This window comes from Aquila chrysaetos, chromosome 3 (genome assembly GCF_900496995.4).
Source record: "Aquila chrysaetos chrysaetos chromosome 3, bAquChr1.4, whole genome shotgun sequence".
Classification (NCBI taxonomy): Eukaryota; Metazoa; Chordata; class Aves; order Accipitriformes; family Accipitridae; genus Aquila; species Aquila chrysaetos.
This window is the reverse complement of record NC_044006.1, coordinates 45,063,341-45,080,920: the sequence shown is the minus strand read 5'-3', so window position 1 is coordinate 45,080,920 and position 17,580 is coordinate 45,063,341. Positions and strand designations below refer to the sequence as shown.

The following is a 17,580-nucleotide window of genomic DNA, read 5'->3' as shown; positions in this document are numbered from 1 at the left end:
TTGTCAATGGGGGCCACCTTCTGAAGACCCGTTGCAAGCCTTTGCACTGAGTGTTTGTTTGGGAAAGTTGGTTGTGACATGTAGGGTGGGATCAGGGGAGAAAGCGGCATGGCTGGCAGGGCAGCCTGAAGGGTTCCTTCATTATGGCAGGAGCCAATTTACTTTCTCTTCATTCCCACCATGGTCAGCCAGGCTGATAATTCTGGCCTGCATCTCTAACGGCTGTTTCACCGAACTGATGGTAGAGATCCTGTTGACTTCAGCTTTGGATGGTCAGGCCCCCAGATGAAGAGAGCGGCAGCAAGAGTCTCTTTGCGGCAAACTCTTGCCAGTTACGTTGGAGGATATAGTGGTGTTTGGAGTGAGATGACTCACTTTAAACTCAGATTTTGGGTAAAGCAGCTCTTTTCCTGGCCAACTCATATCTGACTCATTTACCACTGATGAATAAAGGATAAAATGCTCCTGGCTAAGGCCCATCTTAAGTATTTCTCTTTCTTTCTTCTCTCTTTCTTTCTTTTCTTCAAGTGACAGTGCCGATTATTTTTTCATTTGATTTTCTCTGGCAGGCTAAATGAAGAAAACTGCAAAAAGCTGCTACGCTTTTGGTGTTTTATTTTACCAAAGCACAACTCTGCATTTTAAGATCCAATTGAAACTTGATTATAGACTTCAGAAGAGAACAGATGTAGAAAAAAGTTTGTGGATAGGAAAGAAAACATACATGATGCTAACACAGATTTAAATACAGATGCAATTAAAGGAACAAGCATGCCCTATAAAACATTTCTAACTACCATAACTTTTGTGTTTTGATAACTGCTTATTCCCTATGTGAGATACAGATTTAGCTAATTAGAATTTTGCTTTGGCCAGACATCCATTTCAGAAATCATGCTATGAAAATATTCAATACAGTGATGTCCCTGATACATTGGAGCTTCTGTATGTTTCTTCTTAAAATGGAAAAATAAAAGGGTGTGGAGGGAGATTTCTTGCACTTACTACTTTTACAGCAAACAGTAAATCTTGAGAATGACATTTATCAGAATTTGACTTTATGGCCCTCATTCAGCTGAGCATAGATTTTACTCAAATGGAAATGAAAACAAGGGGTAATTTTTAGATATTACTCTTAGTGTTACAGAGCTACCAGTTGCAGTTTTGGTCACATTGCATTGTATTACATACATTATATTATATACTAGAGCACCTGGTTGGATCACGGGCTACAGCTAGCCACCATCTAGGGTCACTTGCTGTGTTTATGTACCAACTCATAAAGCTTCGCTTAGCATTTCACTATTTGGGTATCCACCTCAGCCTTGGTGAGTAACCTGCACCTATCTGGCCACACCCCACAGGACCTGCAGTCACAGCCAGGCTCAGGAGCTGAAGAACAGCTTCCCCAGGTCAGGCTGCAGCCTTATCTTGCCCACCTTCCTCTCATCCACCAGTGGTGGGTGCATAAGGAAGAGAACCAGGAGCAGAGGGGTCTGAGAGACAGCCTTGCCCCGGTGAGTCAGTAGATCTCAACAGCTGTATCTGACCCATCCTGTGTAAAAGCCTCCAGGATACCTACCCAGGCATAAACTTTCCAAAGCTTTTTTTCAATGAACTTACACCTTTGGTGCTGAGGTAGTGAACCCCACAGCCTCATCAGGCATTGCACTTCTTTCTCTTTGCTCTAAACTTATTAACCAATAGATTCAGAGGGGAACCGCTAGTTCTTGCATTGTGAGAAATAAAAGCAGCTCTTTCCTTACTCATAGTCTCTAGCCTATTTCTGGTTTTAAAGGCTTCAGCTGTCTCAAGACTGTATTCCTCCTGGTATGAAAATAATTTCTTACCTCTGATGATCCTGCCCCTCTCTGTGACTTTTGTAGTTTTCTTTGAGACAAAGTAAGAACTACATGCAGGACTCCAGGTGTTGGGCACACCATAAATTTACACAGTAGCTTAATGTTGGGGATTTTTTTCTTGTTTCTGTTGCTCTCTGCTCTTCTACCATTAACTCCAAGCTCTCAGTTGTAGCCACCACTGTGTATAAACAGGTAAAGCTGTCCTCCCCCCTGTTTTGAGTACTGTGTACTGGTTCCTCAAAGCATTTGGATAAAATTCTTGGAAGACTTTCTTTGCACAGGGATATCACTTGATCTCTCTTCCTTCATTTCCTTCAGAAACCTCCTTGTAAGGCTTGCTTTCTCTGTAAGTGTTAAGACATAACTCTTACCCAAATTACTATTACCTAAATGCCTTCTAATTTTATCACTGATTATAGCTGCTTTCAATTTCCCCATACAGGCTTATTGTAGCTCCTGAAGTTTTCAGAAGGGGAATTGCGTTTCTTACCTTCTCTATCTCTTGCATGGATGCTGGGTTAAGCAGTAGAATATGCTCAATAATTATTTCTTCAGCAACATCATAATTGCATTCCCCTAGAACTCAGTGGACAAATATCATCTGCTCTTAACAATTTGGCAATGTTTAATATATCACTTTGTTCTAGTGCTGATTCAGTTTAAGATAGTTCATCTGCAAATAATAAAATCTCCCTGACACTTCTTTAGTGAACACAGATATAAATAGTTCATTTTGCTTTTGCGGTCTACCTTCCTTGATGCTCCTTTTATGCTTTGATCATTTCTTCTGATGTATTTTGAAAGATCTTTTTATTAGTAGTTTTTATGCCTTTAACATGTTGCTCTTCAGGCTCCCCTTTGGCTTGCCTCATTGAGAGTTTACATTTAACTTGCCAGAGTTTATAGTTTATTTAATTTGCCTTATTTGGACATTACTTCCTCTTTTGAGAGTATACATGTAGTTACCTTATTCTGCTCTTAAACTATGATGGTTTTTACTTTTAGTTCCTTTTTCTTTGATCCATACAAAGCCCATTTTTACTAGGGTATACACTTACCCAGGATCTCTTATATGATGTCTTTAGACACTCTCCGAATCATCTCCATGGTGTAGAAATGTACCTCTTTTTCCCCAGCTCTCTGCTACCAGAGGATCACTTTTCAATTACAATGATCTTCCCTGAGACAGCTGAGTTAAATTAGGAACAGATTATGGCATAAAACAGCCATACCAAGCCAGAAAATCTGTCTTTTGTTTGGCAGTTTCTGTGACTTGGAAACATACCTTGAATTTTTATTTTTATGTGTGTGATGATGTACCTATGAGGAATCTCTATAATTCTGATTTAAAAAATAAGGTAAGAGAAACATTTACTTTTTTGAATGATGTACAGGGTTTATCTATATTCTTAAATATTAACTTTTTTTAAAGTGTAGATGTGAACTATTTTAAATAATATTCTCATAAATAATATGGATTCCATTTCTTCTCAACTGACACAGAACAATACTTAAGATGTCACATGTTTTGCCAGATTTTATCCATATGGTAGGATTTTTGCCTCATCTATTTCTTTGGGTTTAAGATTTAAACGGAATCATTTTGTTTAATGTTAACTGCAAAGAGACTACTTCATTCTGCTATAGTGTGAATTGCATATATAGAGAACTATAGGTGAGCACTCTTTCCAGCACACCAAAATAAACAGAGCAAATGCAAGAGGGCTCTGCTCCTAGGAACTTGCAGTTTGAACAAGCCACCATGAAGCCTTAATGAAAAATCACAGTTGTGGTTCTACAATCATTACAGTCCCAATCGGTGTCTTTCTGAATCTGCTGACTGCATGGGATCAGTCTGGGTCAGACCCGAGCTCAGAGCTGCACCTCTGAGGAACCAGTCAGAGCATACAATACGGGATGGGTTTTTTTGCCTGTTTTATGTTTTTATGCCAACTTCTTGTCAGCTACAGGAAGACTGACTGAACTGATGTAACTAACAGTGACATAACTGAAGTAACATAAATTTGGCCTGTCAGACTCTGCCCCCTCGATTCTTTTTTTGAGAACTTTTGATTTCAGCAGAATGGGTATATATTGATTCACCACTCAGTGTTATGGGACTACAGTGTTTTTCTCTCTGTACTAAGGGACCTAAAACTTTACTGGCTCCCACACAAAACTCCGGCCTAAGCCGTTATCCCATAAAAATGTATGGGTTTAATGATAAGCTGTTGGATAGATCCAGTGACTTCTCTGACACTAATAAAACGAAGTTAAAGCATACACATAAGTCTTCAGCAGGAGACTGGAGAAGGCTGTGAGAGTACCCACACTGAGAGACAACAGCTGGATTCGCCAGGGCACCTTAACCTCCTCTCCTTTTCCAAAAAGGACCTTGCATCTGGCACTTGCATATAAAAATTTCTATTGGTGCTTAGGCTCTGGCTGATGCAGAATATTGGTATATTGTTGGAAGATATTGGAATATATTAGAATATAGCACTCAAGGTCAGTCCTGGTACTCAGAAGCACCCTCGTCAGTGAAAAATTGCCCAGGACTAACACCCTGAATAAGATAATTTCTCAATTGTAATATGGTCATGAGAATGTCAGTCCCAGAAACCAAAGACATGGGAACAGACTGTTGCACGTACTGCTTCTCTAGATCCTTATAAATAAGCCAAACCCCCACTTTCACTTCCAGAGGTTTTCCAGAGCTCCACTCCTTCCTGCTCTGCCAATGTCCAGTTGAAATCTATTGACAACTATTTCTTCCCATTCGCTTACTCACAGCAGAACCTAAAAACTGAACTGTTAATCTGCTTCCAAATTATCCTCTTGCCAGACAGCCCCATAAGGTCCTGGATGTTTAACAAGGGCTTATTGCACTTTTGCGTTATGCCAGAGGACATGCAGGTCTTCCAAAAGTGGCTGGAGAAGGTGGAAGCATGCGGTCAGCACAACAGCAACATACACCACCAGTGTGAATTCCCCACACGGTGCATGATCCTTTATCACACCTGAGGACGGCAGCAGCAGGCTGGCCTCCATCCTACCCTGGTTGCCACTGTGCAATCTCTGCTGCAAGCCAGAGCAATGCAAGAGGGGAAAAAGAGGGAATGCAAGAGGGCTTCACCTCGCCTCTCAGCAATGAGGGAGCTGCAGTGGTTACTGTATGTAGGAAACATTCTCCACCATGTGGTGAGGAACAAAAGATTTAAGATTTATAGGTTAATAATCTTTTAGGGTCAATAATACTTTGGAAAGTGATTAGTCTGAAAAACATCTTCTTTTTCATATTTCATTCATCTGACATGTTTTTCAACATACTAGCTGTGATCATTCCAAATCATAAAGGAATAACCTGCATAAAATCATTTATAGACACGCTGCTGAATTTTTCATTGGGAAAGACTTTAATAAACTCCAGATTCATTTAAATTTCTCTGGCTTCCTTGCTGAATAAACTACCAAAGCCCATGCAAGCCCCCATTAATTACTTTTTTTTTTTCCATGGGACCTCATGAGTTTGTACTTTCTGAGGGCTGTTTTACTGAAGCCAGTTATTATACTGGCTTACAAGATTTAAATGGTAAATGTCTCATTTATTAATTTGCATTTACTTTTTGCTCTCCCCTCATTTCAAAATTGCTTGAAGTAACTATTTTTAAGGTCTTAAGCTCATTTGTCGTATGGTATTCTGCCAGACTGAGGTAAAAAATGGTTTATGTCCAAATTCTTATGCCCTTCAATGGTGAGGTCTCACTGTGATCTCAGAAGCTTGCCATCTTATAATTGCCAGCATAATCCTGAAGTGCGGTAGCTTGTCAGATACAAGGAATTATGGCACTTTATACCAGCCCAGCATATGTCCCAGCTGTTTTTTTACTGGATGTTTTAAGGAGCTCATCGTGTCTAAGCTGAATATTTCCCAGAGGCTTTCAAATAAAAAATATACATATAATCTGATTTGATGTTATTAATAGATACCTTCTCTATGACAGTGATCTGCTGATCGAGTTCAGAATTTTGTCTCAGAAGTTGCAGGCAGGCAGGCAGGCAATGCATTTGTGAAAGCACAGAATCAAAAATCAGAGGACTGAAGAACCCCAGAAGAAACACTGCTAACTACTTGGCTACTAGTGAACTATTCTGCTTTAATGGTATGGGCCTACTTGAAAAAATAAATGCATGTATTTTTAGTTGCAAAAGCTTGTAAAATGAAAGTATCACAGCTATTTTTTTCATGAAATTATTTGCCTCTGTTGACACAAAGCATGTACATTTCTGGACAAAAAGTTATAAAATATTCTGACATATTTTAATATAAACAGGAACATTTTCAGTGATTGCTTGGATCTAAAATGTTTTTCCACTTGACATTTGTTTATACTTCCTAGGAAAGAAACTCTATTTATGGATAAATGAATAACACAAATAAACATCAGAGAGAGCTGAAAAATCAGCTTTGATTATGCATGAAAATCTACAATGTCATTGTGTACTCTTGTGCCGTATTCTGATTGCCTGTTTATTTTTACAGAGCTGCTGGCGAGCCCATGGAAGAAGAGCCAGCCTTGTGAAGTGCCAAGTCCTCCCTGATATTTCCTGTGGGTGACATCATTGTGTATCCCCCCAAAGCACCCTCAGACATGTCTTGTCTGCTGCTTGGGTGGCACAGATCAGATGGAACATAAACACTGGGCACAAAACTCTGAATAGCAGCTTCACTTGTTCTTTGGATGGACTTGAAAGGGCCCTAAAGATTCCTTAAATGTAACCGCTACAATTCTAGAGTTACAGTAAAACAGGCTCGGAAGAAAGAGCCTAGAGCATGCTTTTTATATGCTGTTTGACCCACTCACCAACATAAATTGTGAAATAGAGTATTACAAAATTCTACATGATAGATTATAGATATGAGAATTGCAACAGCCAGCAAAATACTCGGTAAACTCCATGAATCACTTTCTGACAATTTTTACTGGGTAATTTTTTTCATACTGCGTTAAATTGTTAATAGAATTTGTTTTCCTTGCTCTGTGTAATGAAAAAAAGAAAAAAAAACCAACACCTTTATTTCACATGCCATTTTTTAACGCCCTGTAATGAGTTCTTAGCTGAATAAGTGAAAGGTGTGTAAATTACAATGAGGGATTTTAGCTAAAGGGAAAGCACTTCTTATTATACTATAAACCTCCCAAAGTACTGTGCTTGGTGGTGCTTTATTTTCTTTTCCTTTTTCCCGGCCATCCCTCCCCATTTCACATAATCTTTTCTATCATAAAAACACATTCACGATTCTCTAAAATGAGCGATCTTCTGCCTTTAAAAAAAAGTGCTGTACCCTCCGTAGTTGACAGTAGCTCTCACCATATGTGCAGCAGAGATCAAGTAGTCTCTGAAAAATGGATGGCTTTTCAAATGTGTTTTTAGTTTGTTCTGAAATGTTCCTGCGTCCTGACTGTAAGAACAGTGATCTTCAGTAACTGCGTGCAGCAAATTTGAAGCTCAGGTGTTTCTGTGGAGGTCGTGTTGGGGTGTTTTTTACAGGTCGTCATGTGAATACAGACTGATTCTTTTATGTAGTCCTGCACCAAGAGAACTGATGTTGCTTAAGAAGCTTCAAAGGGTTTAGGCTTTATTTTAGATCCCCAAAGTGCAGCAAGATCTCCCCGCAATGTGACTTTAGCTGTTTAATTCCATGTTTGAGAACGTAACATAGAGTTGTGCCTTTAGCTGATAACGAATGCTTAAACTGTTACACGTGTTGCCTTACCATCAGAGAAAGAGATAGGGCATGTATGTAAGACTACTTCAAATGAACAAAACTCTCCTACAGCAACTTTTATTTTGTTTACAACTTTCTCACCTAATGAACCCTGGGAGATACCTTGAAGTATTCAACTTGGAGTATTTGATAGCTCGCTCAGCTTTTAAAAGCAAGTGATGTTCATTTTTATATATTTTCCAAACTCAAAAGATATATTAAATCCATAAGTGAAGACTGTCATGCTTTTTATTCTGAAATCTGAAAGGAACCTTAATTAAAACAAGATTTTGGGGAAGGCCATGATATGAAAGATATGGAACAATATGGTTTCAGTTATAAGCAGACTCAAACCTGTAAATCAAAGATGAAAGATTTCACTCAAATAGAATTATATAATTCTCTTTTGTTATGCAGTCAGACTATATCTTTCATGCATTTGGGTTTGTTTATGATTAGCATTTTAATTTTAAAGACTTTTATTACTTATACAAAAGCTCTCTGCTACAAGTTAGAAATCTGAGGCATGCTTTGAAAAGGGAAATCTAAAAAAGGAATGTCATTTCCTATAATGTGAAGTAAACTTTTATTCTGAAAGGCTTACTCTAAAATGGATGCATGCCCCTCAGAAAGTGAAATAAAATTCTACCCCCCATTTACAAGCCAAAATCATGCTCATTTTAGTAATGCAAAGAGTCCCAGCAGGCTAAATTAACTCCTGGTGTAAGCCACCTTGCCTGACTTTGGGCTGTTCTGAAGGGGTTGTTCACATGACTAAAGCAATCAGGAGTTCATCCTGCATTTTCAGCAGACTTGTGATGGCAATCTTACTTGCCATTTACTGCAATTTTCTTGTGGTCATCAAAGAAATTTCCCTTCAAGGAAACCAAGTACCATAGCTGATGAGTTGGGTAATTTGTAGAGCTTTTCACATTTTGAAATAATGGCTGCAAATTTTTAATTGACTGCATAGTAAGATCATTTTAAAATCAACCCCACAAATGCACAATCATCTGCTGGTGTCCTTAGCTTGCATGAAATTGAATATGAATTGCAGCCTGAAATGTGAGTTACAAACTTTACCAATTAAAGTCTGTATTCTGGGGTGGAAATCAGCTAAAGCTGTCCTTTGTAGCTGGAAATGCTTTTAAAATGTCAGAATAATTTGAATTAAACCACATTATAAATTCACACTTACACATTTGAACAGGCATACTCCCAAACAGACATCTAGACACGCCATTGGTTAAAGTTAGGATGATTTGGATAAGCAAATGTGCAAATAAACTGCACACAGATTGTGTCCAGAGCTCTGTTCTCACTGAAGTCAATAGCAAAATCCTCTTTGATTTCAATGGGAGATGGATCAAGTCGTGCTTTTTTTTTTTTCCTTTAAGTCCAGAACACCATTACTTTTTGATTATGTCATTACAAGGCACCGTACAGCCCTCTGGGAAATGATTGAGGCTTATGGTGAATATCAACACTTCCTTCAAAGCAGACCTGGGCTCTCTGAGAGGGCAGTTTCACTTGCTGCTGTTTTCTTCTCACAGTATTTTTTATTACCATCAATAGCTCCCCATGGATTGCAGTTAAAATATCTCCCAGCAATTTTAGACATACTTCGAGGGAAATATTCACATAGACACTCTTAAAAATGCCCAGTTTTAGCTGGATTCAACAACAAATTCCAAGAATTTCAGAAAGATGCACGAATTGCATGTCTCCCTTTCTAATGTCCAAATTCAGAGGATTAGGAGCTGTTTTTGAAGAGATATCACAGTCTCATGTCTCCCACGGACCTCAGCTTAGGCTAGGGAGATTGACACCTCGGAAAATTAAGTCCCAGATATTTCAAGCTGGCTGCCAAAATATCTACATCTGAGCTTAGGTTACTTCTAACAATGAGCTGAAATGCTTAAATAAGATGGGGTAAATGGTGGCTTCTGTGTGTGATTCCACGGAGAAGGTGAAGCTAAGGGGGTGGTGGAGAGCCTTTGGAGCCAGGGTGACCCTCCACCTGGTGCTGGTGGCACGGGGGCTGCAGGCAGGCGGGAGAACGTCCTGCAGCACGGCCACCCCAGGCTGCCACCGCCATTAGCAGCAAATCTTTGCCTCACAAGGGAAGTGTGTAGGAACTTGCACTCTGCCTCTGGATCAAGGTGTCCTTAAGCCACCAACCTGCAGAATGAGAGATGCCTCAGCAGCAAGTACCACTAACATGCTTGCTCCAGTTCATATTCTTCCCTAGTGTTAAGGACTAAATATTAAGCTCAGTAGGGCTTTTGTTCTAGTCTTAGTTCATAAAATACTTTTCTTGTATTCTTAGGTCCTTAAATTCATAGTAGAAACTGAAAATTAAAAAGACATATAACTCAGGATGTCAAGAAAATAATTATTTTTATCCAGCTTAATGCTTTTACCTCAGCTGGAGTGGGAGCAATGATGAAGGGTAAATCTCAGAACTGCTAAAACTTAAGACTGTCTTGCACTTCATTTTTAGACTCTGTGTGAAGGAATTCTATATGTGCTCATTTGGCTTCAATATAATCTGCAGCAATTAAGTGCTTGATTATATGATACTTTTTCAGGCAAAATTCCTAGCGAGCAATCAAAGTTCATGGGAATTTTGCCAGTGTAAAGATGACAGAATTAGTCCCTTTTTTAATTATGTACCTTCCTAATTTTACTTTCAGTGAAAATGAAGTAACTAACTCCAGGCAAGTGAATCTGAGGAAAATAAAATCATTAAGCTATCTTAAATAAAGATCATAAAAGAAAAAGAAAATATAAACAGCTGTTATGCAAACAAAGATGGCTATTTCTTTACTTTGCAAAAAAGTCAACAACTTGCTGCCAGCTGAATGGAAGTGGCAAAATGAATCCCTCTCTAGAGTATGTGGTATTTGAGTTGGTGTTTTATCTAAGTGCAGCCTCCCTAAAAAGCCGAGAGTCATAACCGGAGATGAAATATTAGAAAGGTTTTGCTGCAGCCAACACCAGAGGTCCTGTAGAGAACAAGAATGTAGAGACTGACTAATTTGTGTAGACAGGCAGCAGGACACTTTTGGGGCAATGTGTCTGGGACGAAGAATTAGAGGGAACTTTTCCAAAGGCACTGATGGCTGTGAGGCAACTAACTTCTGGTAGCTTGCAGGGGCAAGGAGGTGCTCAGCGAGCATTTGTTCTTTGGGAAGTGCCCCCTCTGTCCCACAAGCATGCCCACATGCATGCAGACATGAACCTCGCTGTACAATTTTTTGTCCTAAGCAGCAGCAGCCAGGTGTGCTGCCCTGACCTGTATGCTGTGCATTTGCCTGAGAAGCTATCAGCCCGCAGCAGACACTTCATAACATGACTGATAGGGGAGATTTTTGTAAGGTTTTTTTCTTCCAATAGTGGCCTTTCCAGAAGTGTAGCAGTGCACGGTTGTTTTATTTTAAAAGGTCACAGTAGAGCTTTGTGAACCGTTGTTGTTGTTGGGTTTTTTTTTTACAGTCTCCATATGGAAGTAAAACAGAATATGTACATGGGGGGAAACCTGCTGGGAAAGAATTTCTCTTAAATCAAGCTTCTGCTACCCGCTTTTCATCCTGGATTTGGAGGAGTTTGGGTTCTTTAATTATCATTTAAGCTTTCACTTTGTCATGTCACTTGCTTTGGTTTTTTTACCTATAATTGAATTCACCCTCGTAGCACATAGAAAACTACCAAAAAAAGTCTGTCTTTTCTGACAGATGCCCCTGCCCTTGGTGTGGGAATGAGAAGAGCTTATCTTTGTCACTTCTAGCAGCAATTAAATGCTTCATTTTTGTGACAGATCCAAACTGGAGTGGTATTTTATGAGTACGATTTAGCTGGCTGTCTGCTGATTGTTAAAAAAAGAAATTGTGAAACTTGCATTCCTCTCTAACCTCAAAAGGGACCCATTTTGATTTTAACAATGTAATATTTTCACTTGATCCAAAAGGTTTTTGTCCCATGACATCTTGTTACTAGCTCAGTTCTAGTCTCTAGCAAATAACACACCCACAGAGGGCGAAGACCAAAAAGGACATTCCAGCAACTATTAATTATATCTCTTCTGCACAATCCTTCACCCTGCTCTAGTGCCATGCTCTGTGGTTCAGCATATTAGAATAGTTTATAGCAAAATATAAATTGTTCTGCACCATCAAAGATACTACTATTCGGATGTTAATTAGCACACTGTGAGTTGGGCTGTAATTTATAAGGCAGGCATGCTCCTGCATGGATGGTCTAAAGGCAAGGGACGCATGAAAACCAGTGGCACTGGTAATGACAATCACTGAGAGTGATTCTGTGCTAAGATCTCCACACATTATCCCCTTCCTGATGGTACTCCTGCCTGGCCAAAGGTATATTTGCAATAGCAGAGCTGTAGGGTGCCCTGATTGAAAGACCACTGAAATCTCTTCTCTAACAGGCTTTGGGTAAGATCTGGGAGGCAGCTAGAGAAGAAGCCTTAACTTTGCGCTCAGCCCCACACAAACTGTAAAAAAAGTGCAGATACAGATCTGAACTTGGCCACACATCCCTGTTTCTGATATGAAGTGCCAGTTCTGCTTCCAGAAAAGTCTGTCTGAAAGAGCATTGACAGTAGTGGATATATCCTATTAGCTTCAGGAGGGTGTATACATCATGTGTTATAAGAACAGGTTCATACTCATGTCTCTTGCTGCTTAGTTTACTGCTATTTAAAATTTCTTGATTGGCTTAATATTCCAAGTTAGGATGCAGTAGGAAAGCATAAAGCAATACCTGGTGAAGTCATAACTAAAGCTTTCAAAGCAAACTTATTGCCGTGGGTTTTTACAACACTGACTTTTTGGTCTAGGGATGCATAGCTGAAATGTCTATTTTTTTCTTGGGAAATTGATGTTGCTATCTGTTTCTATGATAAAAACCAGTCCTTTTGCTCAGAGCACTAAAAGTTTATCTGTAATTTCTTTCCAGGCAGATCAGATTCTAAGGGATAAAGCATCAGTGGGACTGACCCAAAGGGCAACATTTTTAAAGGTCAATAGTAATATTTCCATAAGAGTAAGAGGAACCATTGTTATTATTCCTGATACATTTTTGTATCTGAAAGCATCCAATGAGTAATGTTAAGTACTATTGTGCTCCAAAACTTTGTTGATTATAGATATATGAGCATAAGATTGGCGTGAAATAGCCTTCAACCAAGTTGTTAAAATCCCTTTTGTTTTGTGTTTTGTATAATTCTTTGGCTATAGTCTTGTCCTAGTGTTAATAAAAGCTATTTGAAGTAAGCTTGTTCGTTACACTGAGCTTTTTTTTTGCCTGTTTTTGTTGTTTTTGTTTTTTTTTAATCAGCGCTAAAAAGAAGTGGAGCTTTGAACATGCCACCCTGGTTGGATCATAGGAATCTGACTGTTAAAATATAAAGGGCGGAGCGTGGTGAAGCTGGAGTGCATAAAAAAGGAACCACAAATGTTAATGTAAAAGTAATGTTACATAGCAGGCTAAAACGCACACAAAGCAGAGCATTGCAGAGCTCCGGCTTTAACACCAAGCTCATATTCTACAGTTCCTTTGGCTCATTGTCCTGAGGCATTGCAGAACACATAATTCTCCTCCCAGAGAAACAATTTAAATAGTACATGCGCTGTTTTGAAAGCTATAAGGCCCCTACTTTGTGGGAGGTGGGGAATATCCAGCACACTGCAGCAATACTCTGGACCACGGTATCGCGCCAGCCCTGCTGCTGTAAAACTCGGAGTTGTTATGCTGATACAACAGACCTGTTTTGAGAAAGGCACTCCACAAAAGCTGGGGAGTGAGGAAGGAGTGTGTTTGCTGCGAGTGCACTTTGATCACTTGCACATCGTCAAAAGTAGCTCACAGATTCAGGCCTCTGAAATTGCTCCTGTGTGTGGAGCTTCATGCACCTAAACTTGAAAGCTGAGCCGGCAGAAGGGTAGCTGGGAAGTACAGGCGCTTGATTTGCACGTGCAAATCCCTGCCTCCTGGCATCTATCCAGAGCTGCTCCAGAGGTGGATTAAAACAAAAATGAAGCAAAACAGCATCCTATAATTTTAGCTTTATTTCATTCTTCAGAAGAACACATCTTTTTCCTTTCTGGGGAAAAGGACCCTAGCCCCAGAAAACCATAGCTCCATTCCAATCAATAAAATATTGTTTGAAAATTTGGACATGTAACATGTAATTTCCTTGGCATATTTCAAAGAAGTTCCATGCCCAGAGGAGCTTAATCTATCCAGTCTATCTATCTGCTTCTCTGCTTTGCTTGTTTCCTGTGATTCCATTGTGATAAATTGCAGAGCCCTGTGATAAATTGCATTCATCATGTCTTTCTGGCTGCCTCACCTGCATTTTGTACATTAGACCCTCTCTCCTGGGACTACTTCTAACATTCCAACCTTGTGAGAGGTTCCAGCTAGACACCATTGCTGCTTTAAAATCAACCTGCCACAGAAATGACCCTGCCTTTGAGAAGTGGAGTGGGTTTTTGGAAACCTTCAAGCTAACAATGCTTCTAGGAATCTCCTGTAGGTGGGTGGGAGTGAATTCTTCCAGATTCCTTCTCTCATGCTTTTTCATTGCTTCCCCTGGAGATCCTCCCTCCCAGGAAAAATCTTTCTTTCCACTGGCAGCTTTGAAAGGGGTAGCAAGAGTTGGATGGCTTCTTGTCAGAAAGAGTAAACAGTGAGATAAAAGCTGACCGAGTGCATGTTGAGCCATTGCTCTTCTTCCTTATTTCTGCCTATTTTCCCTGCCAAATGAGGGGGAAATTATGTTAAAATTATGGTTTCAGCATGCTATTGAGATACTTTTTTTTCTTTTTTTTTTTTTTTTTTTAACAGAGAAGGGTTTTATTTTTCCCTTTGCTATCACAGTGGCCTGGGTACAGTACTTCATTCATACAGGCCTCCTGGAGACTTGGAAAACAGAGTTTCAGGATTCTTGTTACATCCTTTTCTGGGCTTGCCTATAAAAGGGAGCAGGATCAGTGAAAACCCAAAATGAAGTTCCTACTTTACTAGAAGCTGAGTAAGGGCATGGGTCCAAGACTTTGTGCAAACTTTAGCTTATTTACTACTCTTAGCTTGTATGCTGCTTCAGGCTGAACTTCTCTGTCTACATATCACTGAAAAATACCCAGCCTGTTATGACTGCCACATTAATGTATTCATAGATTATAATAACTAAATAGACCATTGCTGGTAAGATCCCAAATTACCTCTTGTATATTTTACATACAAGCAACATCATTTGACATCATTCAGGTCATTATAGCATTTGAATGCATTGTTCTTTAACTGTCTAATCTAATTAAATATTAGTCTGTGCTAAAGTTGTTAAGTGTTACCAAAACAAAATAACCATCAATCAATCAATCAAGGTAAAAGCATGCATTACAAATATGTGTGTTCCCTCAAATCAGTAGTGTCACTTTCCATATTCACTGTACCTGATCCTAGCTGTGAGAGAGACCCAGCCTAACTACATGCACAGATTCTACACAGTAACAAAGAGTATGAACATAACCGGGGTCATTTGTAATAATTTCTTCTCAACTTCTCTTGCCTTTCATTGTCTAAATTCTGCTCTCCAACTTTGTCTATGTCGAGCAACTCAACCAGTAAAGGTCTAACAATTTTCTCAGTATTTTAGATTATCTAGTCTTGAGAATCTTATTAGAACATCTATAGTTAATCTAATATAGAGTCTATGGTTAATCTGGTCTTGTTATAATTAATTTGGTCTATGAGCAGGGATAAATTAGATGATTCCTTGTTCTAGCTACCAAACGCACAGGAAAAATAACAACTGATTCTTAGGAAACAAAACCAAAATTAATTCTGCAATTGATTTATCTTTTTCTCAGCCGCCTCCCCTCCTCGCTTCAAAATCATCATACATAAATACTTATGATGTAAGCCAAAATGCAAATGTGTATTGTCTGTCACTAGATCTGATGTGTAGCAGTTCTGCCTCTGCCACCTTAGCAGGAAGGAAGCAGTCCCTGTTCCTTCTGAGTTTCTGCCTGCAGCGGGTGTTTTGGTTCATACTGAAAGTTGATAGGTAGTTTAAGAACAGCTGCAACAAAATCTGTAAACAGCAAAAAGAACAGAAAACTTTGAAAACTAATATGTGGACTTCAGTTATCCTTTAAAATGTCCAGCAAATCATTTCATGAGAAACATTATCACAGTGTAGTATTGCCTTGCAATGAAATCTTCAGAATTTTTTGGAATATTGGATGCTGAAAAACCTCTCCATCTTTATTTACCTACAATAGCTCATGTTGCCTCCTTTAGAGCCTGTATCTGCACTGGGGATGTAAATCTAGAGTGGTATCAGATAGCTCCTCCTGAATCCTCTCTGTAATGTCAAAATTTGCATGTACTCATGGCTGCTGTCCTTTCCTCCTCTGTAGGTGTAAGTAACTCTTTCTTTGATTACTGGTTGATGGCACAATACGGAAGGAGTGGTCCTGGCCACAGGTCATGATTCCCCAGGCTCTTATGTAGATCTTGCTGCTTCTTGCTGTTGTTGAACATGTCTCCCATGGGAATGCAAGTAGTTTATTGATTGAGCTGGTAAGGTCTACTGAGAATTGATTGTGGCTAGCAAGTATCCGGCTGCACAGAATTTTATTTTTTTTTAGGTTAGGAGAAAAAAATGCCAGAAAAAAATGTATTAGTATTAATACTGAAGTGCTGACAAATGGTCAGTACTAGTGCACACCATGTCTCTCCTTCTCTTCCATTTTAGTAGGAAGTAGACTTACTCTGAATAGCAAGATGGCTTAAACTGAATTACTTTTTTAACACTTTTTAAAATTGAGTGGATTGAAGAAATAATTTTATTTCAGTGGCTTTCAACACTAAAATCAAAGATCCTTGTAAACACCTAGGGTTTCATCCTCACAACAGCCACAAAAGCAGGCCAGTTGTTGCCTCTTTTCACAGATAGGTTTAAAAGAGTTGTTTGAGGATCCACAAAGAGCTTGTAGCTGACGGAAGAATCTCCTGAGCTACAGTCCTAATACCAGCACCCAGACAGTCCATGTGACTATATTTCTTCCAGATGCCTTCACACTATAAAGTAAATGTGTGTGTATTTGTGACTAGATGCTGAATCTGCCTCTTCTAATTTTAGCTCATTGTTTTGAGCTTGCTTGTTCTCTGGCATGTGTATTACTTACTGGAACATTGCTAAAGAACAAAAACTTTTATTTATTTTTTCAAAGATGACTGTATGAGCATATAGAAGAGACATGGGATTTTTATGAATCATATCCTGTAGTTTCCTTGTGTGGTTTTTTTTTCTTACTTGCTCCGTGTTTTTCAATGACCTTCACAAAACAGAGAACTGTTTGGGTTGTGTAAAAAGCCATGCACAGGAACTAGACCTTTCCTTTACCCTGCTAGATGTGTTGGCTGTTGCAATTTGAATATAGATTTCAAAGAACACAAAAATATCAATAAATACTACACTTGTGTAAGGGATAACAACCGAACCATTTCAGATGAGGCTTCAGGGGATTTGGAAGGAAGTTATCTCAAGACTCTCACTGCTTATAAGCATAAGGTTGTGGTTCTTATTACCAAACAAAGGAACATCAGCCCAGTCCTTATGCCCCATATTAATCTTAGGGGTTCAATGAATGGACAGGTCAGAATGGGCATAGGCTGCATGCACCAAGCCCTCATAAATGAATGTCAAGCAAAACCCTAACTCACATTGCAAGTTGAGTCAGGAATTTCAGAAAAAACTGCTTCTTGCTGAACAGGTGATTTCTCAAATCTGCTTCTTAGACTTCCTTTGAGCAGTGTTAATGCCTTTTCAAGACACATTTTGTTTGATCCTCCCATATACTGTTGTCTAAGCATCTTCTTGAATGCATGAAGGAAGCAGGGTGGTACACATCATGG

The 17,580-nt window shown here is 39.2% G+C and overlaps 1 protein-coding gene across 14 annotated transcripts in view; it reads left to right on the top strand.

Annotated features, from left to right (window-relative positions):
- HDAC9 (histone deacetylase 9) overlaps positions 1 to 12,926 on the top strand; it is a 286,849-nt gene extending 273,923 nt beyond the window's left edge. For 10 of the 14 annotated variants that reach the window (XM_041122195.1, XM_030007858.2, XM_030007857.2 and 7 more), the window contains one exon: positions 4,768 to 12,926. In XM_041122195.1, coding sequence (XP_040978129.1) covers positions 4,768 to 4,849 — 82 coding nt within the window. In that variant the 3' untranslated portion in view covers positions 4,850 to 12,926. The remainder of the gene's footprint in view (positions 1 to 4,767) is intronic. The other 4 variants (XM_030007865.2, XM_030007859.2, XM_030007864.2 and 1 more) reach the window with 2 other exon arrangements.
- Positions 12,927 to 17,580: the final 4,654 nt, after the last annotated feature.